The sequence below is a fragment of the Crocuta crocuta genome, unplaced genomic scaffold, assembly GCF_008692635.1.
Source record: "Crocuta crocuta isolate KB4526 unplaced genomic scaffold, BGI_CrCroc_1.0 scaffold41, whole genome shotgun sequence".
Taxonomy (NCBI): domain Eukaryota; kingdom Metazoa; phylum Chordata; class Mammalia; order Carnivora; family Hyaenidae; genus Crocuta; species Crocuta crocuta.
Window position 1 is genome coordinate 18016850 of NW_027529428.1, and position 9123 is coordinate 18025972.

Genomic DNA, 9123 nt, shown 5'->3' on the forward strand with positions numbered 1-9123 from the left:
GGTTTCCCGGAATCAGCAGCGATGACCCCTGACATTGGGTGTGTCCAGCGCTGCCACCCGGCAGCAGGCGCCCCAGGCGGCAGTTTCCTTCCACGCTCCGTGGACCAGCCCTGTGTTCCAGCCTTCTGGGTTCAGGGACCCCAGCCCCTTCCATTTGTCTCCCAACCCCCAGACGCCTAACTGCTCCTTGCAGTCGCTGCCTCTGTGGTACCTCACTGTGTGCTTTTTGCCTTTTTAGTCCTCTGTGTCTGTTTCATTAGTTCTCTGTTTTCAAACATCTTTACGGTAAGGACGAACCCAACGAACAGCGTGCTAAGTAACATATGCCAGTCACAGAAGGACACATACTGTGTGATTCTACTTATATGACGAATCAAAAACAGTCACACTGAGGGGCACCCGGGGGGCTCAGTTGGTCAAGCGTCTGACTCTTGGTTGTGGCTCAGGTCATGATCTCATGGTTGTGGCATCGAGCCCCGTGCCGGGCTGTACTCTGGGCACGGAGCCTGCTTGGGATTCTCTCTCTTTCTCTCCCTCTGCCCCTCCTCTGCTTGTGCATGCTCTCTTTCTCTCAAAATAAATAAACTTTTAAAACTAAGTAAAAGAGTCAAAGTGACAGAAGCAGAGAATGGAATGTGGTTGTGGGGGATGGGAGAGGAGGAGACATGGGGAGATGTCAGGCAGTGGACATCAAGTTTCAGTTATGCCAGATGAGCTGGTGCACAGCATTGTGCCCGTAGTGAGCAAGATGGCATCGGGCACTTAAAAATTGTTAAAGTGTTTAGGGTCATGTTTAGTGTTCTTACCACAAATACAAAAAAGAGGCACAAAGAAGCTTCTGGAAGTAATGGCTATATCAGTTCCCTTGATTGTGGTTTCACAGGTGTACACATATATCCCAAGTCATCAAACTGTATACATTTAATATGTACGTCGGTTGTGCCTAAACAAAGCTGTTTAAAGATCAGTCAATAAACTAAGATGTGTCTGTTAAAAATAACTGAGACCGCTCCTGTTTTCCCGACTGGAGCCAGGCCCACGTCCGAAGTTTCCTGGGCACTAGCCCGGGTAGGTCTGGTCAGGAACCCACCACGCTGCCGAAATGCGGCCGCGCACACTGCGCCCCTGGGGCGTGAAGCTCACAACCGCAGCGCCGCGACGCCGACCGTCCCGCGNCCCACGAGCCTCTCACTCGGGGGTGTTGAGCCGGTTCTGGCGCAGGAGCATCAGTGACCCCGCGGGGCCGCAGCTCGCCGTCCGGAGCTGAGCGCTTACCTGGCCCGCAGCCCCCGCGGCGGCCGGAGGGCCACACAGCGCCCCGGAGCGTGGCCTCGGGTCCTCCCGCACTGCCCCTGGAAGACAGTGGAAACGGGTTTTACCCTAGAAAATCAAAACTAATATTCATGCCTTTCTCGGCCTTAATCTACTTGTAACTACTGGCAGACTGTATTTTTCAAAGGGGATCTGATTTATCATGGGTACACGTTTAAATCAAAACATATTTACATTGATTCGTAGAAATTGAACACATGTTGTATCTAAGAATCCTGCATCTCCAAAGAAACAATAATTATTAGCAAATTTGTGGTAAGATTATAATGAAAGGCCACAAATAAATTATATAATTTTTCACGAATTCAACTCCTGTGTGTCGGATCATCGCTTTCTTTTTCACACAAGTGTTACACCTAAATAAAACTTAACGCATTTTTGGAAGGCCCCAGGAGATTTCAGAAATGCGCCATGCAGAGGAGGCTGCTTTTCGTGCCGGCGCGGTCCCTCTCCGGGAGCCAACCTCCATCGCTCCTCACGGCCCTGGTGTGCACTTCTCAACCTAAGTTATCTGCCTAAAAACATGGCCAGGTATAGAACAGATATTAGTCATACTTAAAACTTGTATCATTATATCAACATATTATTTATTTAGATGGAATACGGTACCCAATCATGAGACTTTTTTCCCCAAAGAAACTTTTTTTTCTTTTTTTAAGTAGACTCCATTCCCACTGTGTGGCTTGAACTCACCACCCTGAGATCCAGAGTCACAGGGTCTACCAACTCAGCCAGCCAGCTGCCCCTCCTCAAAGTATGGAATTTTAAGGAAATTCCATACTTACCATCCACGAGTTGTACTAATTTTAAATATAATATATTCAAAATGAAGTCATAAAGTAGGATTATAGTTCCATTTAAACATCAGAGATGAGAAAGCACAGATTTAAACTCCCTCTAACAAGCATACCTTTTAGCAACTGACATTGCCAGAAATGTACTTTTCAGCTATAAATCCTTAACATGATTGCTTGATAGTCAAACAAGGAGGTGTGTTCAGAAATGTCACAGAACACTGCACTGGATTTCATTACTCTGCAGCATTCACAGGCAAAATAATGGTAAAAATAAAAATCTAGGTTAAAATGTTAACTTCATAAAGCACGATGATAATATATGGCCTTTCCTTTTTAGACTCCTAAAAAATGTCGAACCCATCAAGACTCCCACCAGTGAATCTTTTGGCGCTTCAAAGCTCCCCACCCAGCGGTGCTGTGTAGCAGGCAAGACTGTGGCCTTGACTTCGCCAGAGCACCTGCCCCTGGGTCACCACCACCTGTGTGTTCCACGTCTCTCACCCTACACTCAGTGCCTCCTTACACCTCTCTTGAATTAGAACCTATCCTGCTTCTCATCTTCACAAGGTCACTCGAGTTCTCTGTAACTGCTTCATCTACCTTCTGTAAAAAAAAAAAAAGCCAACCCACAAATATTTGTTGAACAGCCACTGCTTTCTAGAGTTTGCCTATGTTGAGTTCCTTACTAGCCTGCTCTCTGCCTTCCAGAATATTCATCAGCTGCTGCGAACCCATCTTGATGCAATCCAGTGTGAGCCACGGAACTGTGCAACAAACGGAATGGGGAGTTTGGACACATAGAAGGTCCCCTAAGTGATTTGTATAAGAAATGGCCTCTGTTAAGAACACAGACTATCCCTTCATTAAAGGTAACATTCAGTGCTTATTTTTATTGAATTCTCATATCATCAATACTTTCATAGTGAAAGAAAATTTAAGGAATTCATATATTAGAGAGTATGACAGATTCTTAGCTTCCTGGTTCATGGGGAAATGTCCAGGAAATCTTAACGGAAGAAAAGGTTGATAAATCCTTGAAAATGGCTTACAGCAGGTTCCCCAAGAGCCAAAGGTGGAGGACGATCCCTGGCATCCCGATGCAGGTGTGAGTGGGCCTCCCTGGTGTCCCCCCAGCCTCACGTGGTCCCCCCACATTACTTCACACAGCTAGGGACAGGCAGACACGCATTGCCTCAACCCTAACCAGCCTGAGCGCTAGCGACTTCCGGATGGCCCGGGCGGCCCTGCCCCGTGTTGCCACCCCCGGTAGCGTTCCAACACCAGGAAGTGACGGGTTTACCAAATTTAAAAGTTTTACCCATTACCAAAATATTTCTACGAACCATTTCATGCTACTGAAAAAAGGTGGTTCCACTTCAAGGTTTTACTGTGCAAGCCAAGTCTCTACAATGTGTAAAGTAAGACCGAACAAAATAGCTCTTGCAACATTTTATCAAGAGTAGACACACACACACTAACCTTGGGTTTCAGGCTGCCGTTCCCTCACCTGAGCGGTGGGCTGGCTCTCCCGTGGCCCCGTGGCCCCATGGGAGGGGGGTGCGGTAGGTCCTGCCCTAGGCAACGGTTACCCCCACACCCTTTAGATCTGAGCTCCTCACCCTTAGTCAGGTGTTCAATTTCTAACCACACGTCGGATCGGTACTTCTCTTGGGCTTTCATTTTACTAAAAGAGGCAGAAAGAAGGGAAGATGTCATTAAGCACTAAATGCTGGAGCCTGACCTGTGTTTGCATCCTATATAACCAGAATGTGGGCTAATTCAGTTAGAATCCTTAGTCAGGCCAAATTTTGTGTTTAGAGCATTCCAAATAGAAGAGATTTGACAATTGCATCAGGGTTTCATAGGGAACCAAAATCACAGCAAATAAATGAATATATATGAATATATATATATGAATATACATATAGATTTTCCATTTGATTCACATGCTTGCTTTTGAGCAAATGTGTGAACTGAGTGTCCTGAGCATAAGATGAAATACATGTCTACTCTGAAAGGCTACGCAGATGTTACTGAGACCTCTGTACATGCATCATTCTTATACTGAGAAATGTCTTTTCCTTTTCACCTTTAAAGGACACTGGCCTTGTAACTGAATCATTTGGCACATGGACAGCTTTTGGCTTTCAGTAACTCAACTTCTTGCATTGAAGTTGATCCAAATGTTAGTGGCTACAGTCAGGTGCATAAGGCTTCTGGGCACGAAAGATGGCCCTCAGAGCCAGTATTTATTCTCATCCCACTGAACGATTCTTTGGATTTATGTAGGAAACAAACATCATATTTATATTTGTACACTGGCTTGGATTTTTCCTGTTTCCTCTGCACAGTTACACCATCTCACCTACCTGGTGTGTCATTAGCTACAGTTATTGTCTATTTGTATGATTATTGTGTTATTCACTTTGCTGGAGTTTCATCTGCCCTATTTTTGTGATAAGAATGGCACTACCCAGCAAACAGAATGGGGAGAGGCATCTTTTAAAAACAACCAGATACATATTACAATATACAAAATAAATTATAAAGTATAATTAAAAATATGTGGACACCAACATCACTGGGCCCTTCACAAGTTAATGAACTCTGGGAAATAAGCAACAATTTGTAGTTGCCCTCATTCTACTTTTATTACAAATTCTTTTTCTGCCTACACAAGGTGTTGTTATAAGACGATTTGGGTGCTTATGAATCAGGGAAATCTTACAAATAAGGAAAAAAAACAACAGAAACCTCATTCACAAATGTAACAGTTTTCAGGAGTGATGGTAGCATTTTGTGGAGATTCTGGAATCAATTAAAGCCTGTTGAAAGTGCATTTGCCAGAAGTACCTAACTGCTTTCAAAGTCCCATTTCATAGAAGAAATCTCTCTCTCTATATTTTTGAAAACTGAACTTTATGTCATAGGGAGAGACCGAGCATGTGACTTCACTGTAAGGACTTTGCAAACCAGGCCACACATTGTTCCAGGGACGGCAGTCAGGCTTACCAGTCTCGGGTGCCTGGAGCGGCCTTGGGGGACACCCGTCTGGAAGCTCGCTGTCCGCCCAGAGCCGACTCCAACGTGAGCATGGCTGACACGTCCAGTGTATCAAATCGCTGCATCGCCCTGGCGTTTTCTACAAAGTCAGGTAAGTAGGTGTTCATTTCCATCTCCTGTTTACAGTGTTTTAAATCACATCCAGAATAAATCGAGAAGGTGCTCAGAACTATTGCTTTTCTTGAATAGTAAACAGGAAAATTGCTTATTATTAAATTGTATTTAATTTATAAATGTATAACTTTATAAATTACATTATTTAATATTATTATTAAACTACGCTACTTGGGGGGCATAATGTGGGCATAGTATTAAAGATTCATAGGCGCACCTGGGTGGCTCAGTCAGTTAAGTGCCTGATTCTTGGTTTTGGCTCAGGTCATGATCTTGTGGTTCGTGAGTTCGAGCCCCATGTACGGCTCTGCACGGAGCCTGCTTGGGATTCTCTCTGCCTCTCTTTCTGCCCCTCCCCCACTCACTCATGCCCGCTCTCTCTCTCTCAAAATAAATAAATAAATTTTGAAAAGATTCATATGATAACTCTTACTTTTATACTTAGCACCACAGTACCTGCCCCCTGCCTGCCCCTCCCCCACCCCAGCTGAAAGCAGGGCAGAGTTCACATGAAACTTCATCATCTTGGTTTCCAGCCTTGCTCTGTTCCACCCTGTGAGCTTTGCTGTGCTGTGAGTAACACCCACCCTCGCTCCTGTAACCGACTTGGAATTTCTTAGACTCCACTTCTTTGGTTGTTTCTAAGGGCAAGCCCTGGGCATCCTTTTCATCTCTGATGCTAGAATGTAGAAAATAAAAGATATGAAATGCTAACGTGGAAAAAAGAAAATCAGCCTCAGTAAGTGTAGGAGAAAAGACACACGACAGGAAATCCTGACGTAAGACCATTGAAGGAGTCGTAACGGACCTTTGTATTACCAGTGAAAACCCCTGGAGGAGCTCCCAGTGCAGATGTAGAGCCTGGGTTTGACAGAGCTCCTAGGAGGTGAGGTGGCCACGTCAACTGAAGACATACCAGCCGAGAGCAGCCTACTTCCTGGGCTCAGATGCTGCGGTTGGAGAACCCATTTATTCTTTCAACGCAAAGACAGTTTTACTGACTGAGTAAGAAAGGTCACTCTTCCAAACTTTTCATTCTTCGAGATTAGCCTAAATATTAGTGTAGATGTTGAAATTCTACAGTACGCCCATCTGTAAAACAATTTACCTCTAAGCAGTAGGTACAGTTCACACAACTTAGTACCGTCACAGCATTAAGCCCCTGTTTCCAGATGACGGCCCCGTCACTGCATGGTCTCATCACTCCATGGCAAGTTCTGCGGCGGGCACATGACAATTCAGGTGTGAAAGAAAATAAAGACACACGCCAAAGTGTGTGTGGACATGGAAAAGAGATAGAAAGTCCACTCCACACAGACTTTTCTGAAATTCCTCCAGGATGCTCTTTCGTGCAAAGCAAAAACTGAATTCAAGAAATAAGGTAACGGGCGCCTGAGCGGCCCAGTCGGTTAAGCGTCGTCTCACAGTTCAGGTCATGATCTCATGGTTCGTGGGTTCAAGCCCCACATCAGGCTCTGTGCTAATAGTGCAGAGCCTGCTTGGCCCTCCCTCCTGCTCTCTGCCTTTCCTCCACTTGTACGCATGTGCGTATGTGCACACCCTCTCTCAAGATGAATAAACTTTAAAAAACAAAGAAGAAAGAAAGAACAAAGGACCCAAGAATGATGGCAGCCTAACCAGTAACTTAGACTTGAGTCTAAAATACTGTCAATGAATCATTTTCTGGATCTGACACCCCAAAACACCCCAGCACCAGGGCTGGGGTGGAACTTTCAGAGCTCTCGAGCAAACACAGGTAGAATGCAGCCTGCTCTCGACATCTGCAGCGGCCACGTGATTTCTGTGAAGGTAGCGGTTTTCACAGATCAGTGCCTTTTCTATATCACAATCAGTGCCCACCAAGAACTAAGCAAACTTCCTGAGCCGCCTGGAGAAGACGTGCCCCATAGAAGCCGGATACACAACTTTGAACATTTTAGTCACTAATGAGAGCATGAGCATCTCTCATTCTTTGCATCAGAGGACGTCACAGGTTCTCATACAGTGGACCTTGATGCTCTTCTCCTTCAGATCTTATTTCTAGAGACTTTGTTGGGCTTGACTGTGATACAGATCACACGCAATTGTACTGGGACTTGTTGAAATAAGGCTGCATCCCAAATATACTTACATGTGATACACGGTATGAAGGGCTTTTAAGAGAGGAAATACTTCCTGGTGTAGGCTTTCCCATGTGTTAATGATCAGAGAAGGAGACTGGGCACAACACATGACCGAATTCGTATGGGAATCAAAAGGAAATAAGTGCCCGTGAACAAATCACGATCATAAGAGGTTAGACAATTCAGACACAAACCAAGATCTGTGCAGGGAAGAAACGTAACAGTGAAAACAGTACAGGCATTAGGTCATGTGGTCCTGAGCACCAACTGGGTCTGGTTCCAAGGAGTTTGCGCCTAGACATGTTCTGAAACATCTCAGACCTGAACGCTGAAATGGATATTAATGCATCTATGATGCACCATTTAGTATCCTATATATATGTGTGTGTGTCTGTATATATACAATATGCATGTTGTCTATGTGCATGTGCACAGCAGGATATAGGTATAGATCCAGATAGTTATGCTTTCCGATGCCTGCACATTGTGGACACACAGCTTTTTACTCTGTATTGTTACATACAGACCAAAAAAGTGTTAGCTTGCAGAAATTGTAATAATTTTAAGCCTCAGTCAAAACCTTAGACTTGATGAATCAGGAAAGTGAACTGAAGAATGTTTAGGAATTATAAACTTAGCTGATTTCCAAATTCATTCATTTCATGATGTATTTTAAACATAGGATTACCTGTATTTCCAAGCACGATCTCCTGTTACAATTCGTAAAAGAAGCAAATAGAAATTTATCTTAAAAAGAGAAATACACATTTGAATACAGAAGCCCTGATATTGAGCGGAGCGCAGGCACTATTTATTAGGCATATAAGGAAAGGTGCCTGGGTTGTTGCTGGTGACTTTACAGAAAGAGAGGTGCAGACGTAGACTGCGTACCTTCCTGCGGCATCGTGTGGGGCCTCTAGTCCTTCATCCTGCAGAATGCAGGCGCTCTCTCTTCGCTCACTGTGATGCCAGTGCCCCCAGGATTTCCCTCCTGAAGACCCTGCTGGAGCAGGGAATCGGGAAAGCCTCGTTCCTAGCCCTCCCGACGGCCCAAAGAAGCCACCGCCCACAGGCCAACTGCTGCCGCCTGGGGTTGGAAGGGCCCTGCCCCCGAGTTCCAAGGCAGCTCCTGCCTGGCGGCAGTTACACAGGAAGACTCAACCGTGCAGACGTGATGGGTGCCCGCATACGATGGTGTCGGCCGAGGGGAAGGAGGACACCCTTCCCTGGGTGACAGCGTGGGAGAAACCAGGGACGGCACTGTGCTGATGCCATTGTGGCACTGGCCTGCTCAACACAGCCTTTGCATCGCGGACCTTCAGACGCATACGCATATGAACCCATACATCCCGGTACATGTCCACGTGTGTGTGTGTGTGTGTGTGTGTGTGTGTGTGTGTGTGTGTGTACAGGGGAATAGGGATCGTAAGATTTTTAATAAGTTTTTTATTTTATCCAGCTATTTTCTTTTGGTACCCTTTAATTTTGACATAGTTTAAAACTTGCAGAAAAGTGTAAGAATAGACCAAGAGGTCCTATAAATTCTTTATCAAATTTACCATTTTAAACATTTTGCCCCATTTCCCTCATCTCTCTCTCCATAAATGTAATATGCACCTGTTTTTTTCTGACCCATTTGAAACACAGTACAAGGATAATAACCCAGGAATTCAACACGGACACACCGTTCACTA

The 9123-nt window shown here is 45.1% G+C and overlaps 1 protein-coding gene across 4 annotated transcripts in view; it reads right to left on the bottom strand.

The window, feature by feature from the left end:
- Positions 1 to 8501, bottom strand: part of LOC144227644 (serine/threonine-protein kinase MRCK alpha-like) — a 64174-nt gene extending 55673 nt beyond the window's left edge. For 3 of the 4 annotated variants that reach the window (XM_077759316.1, XM_077759315.1, XM_077759318.1), the window contains exons 1-3: positions 5142 to 5339; positions 3749 to 3813; positions 1276 to 1352 (exon numbers count right to left, since the gene is read on the bottom strand). In XM_077759316.1, coding sequence (XP_077615442.1) covers positions 1276 to 1352; positions 3749 to 3813; positions 5142 to 5305 — 306 coding nt within the window. In that variant the 5' untranslated portion in view covers positions 5306 to 5339. Of the gene's footprint in view, positions 1 to 1275; positions 1353 to 3748; positions 3814 to 5141; positions 5340 to 8320 lie in introns of those variants that run through there. The other variant, XM_077759317.1, reaches the window with a different exon arrangement.
- Between the last annotated feature and the right edge of the window lie 622 nt (positions 8502 to 9123).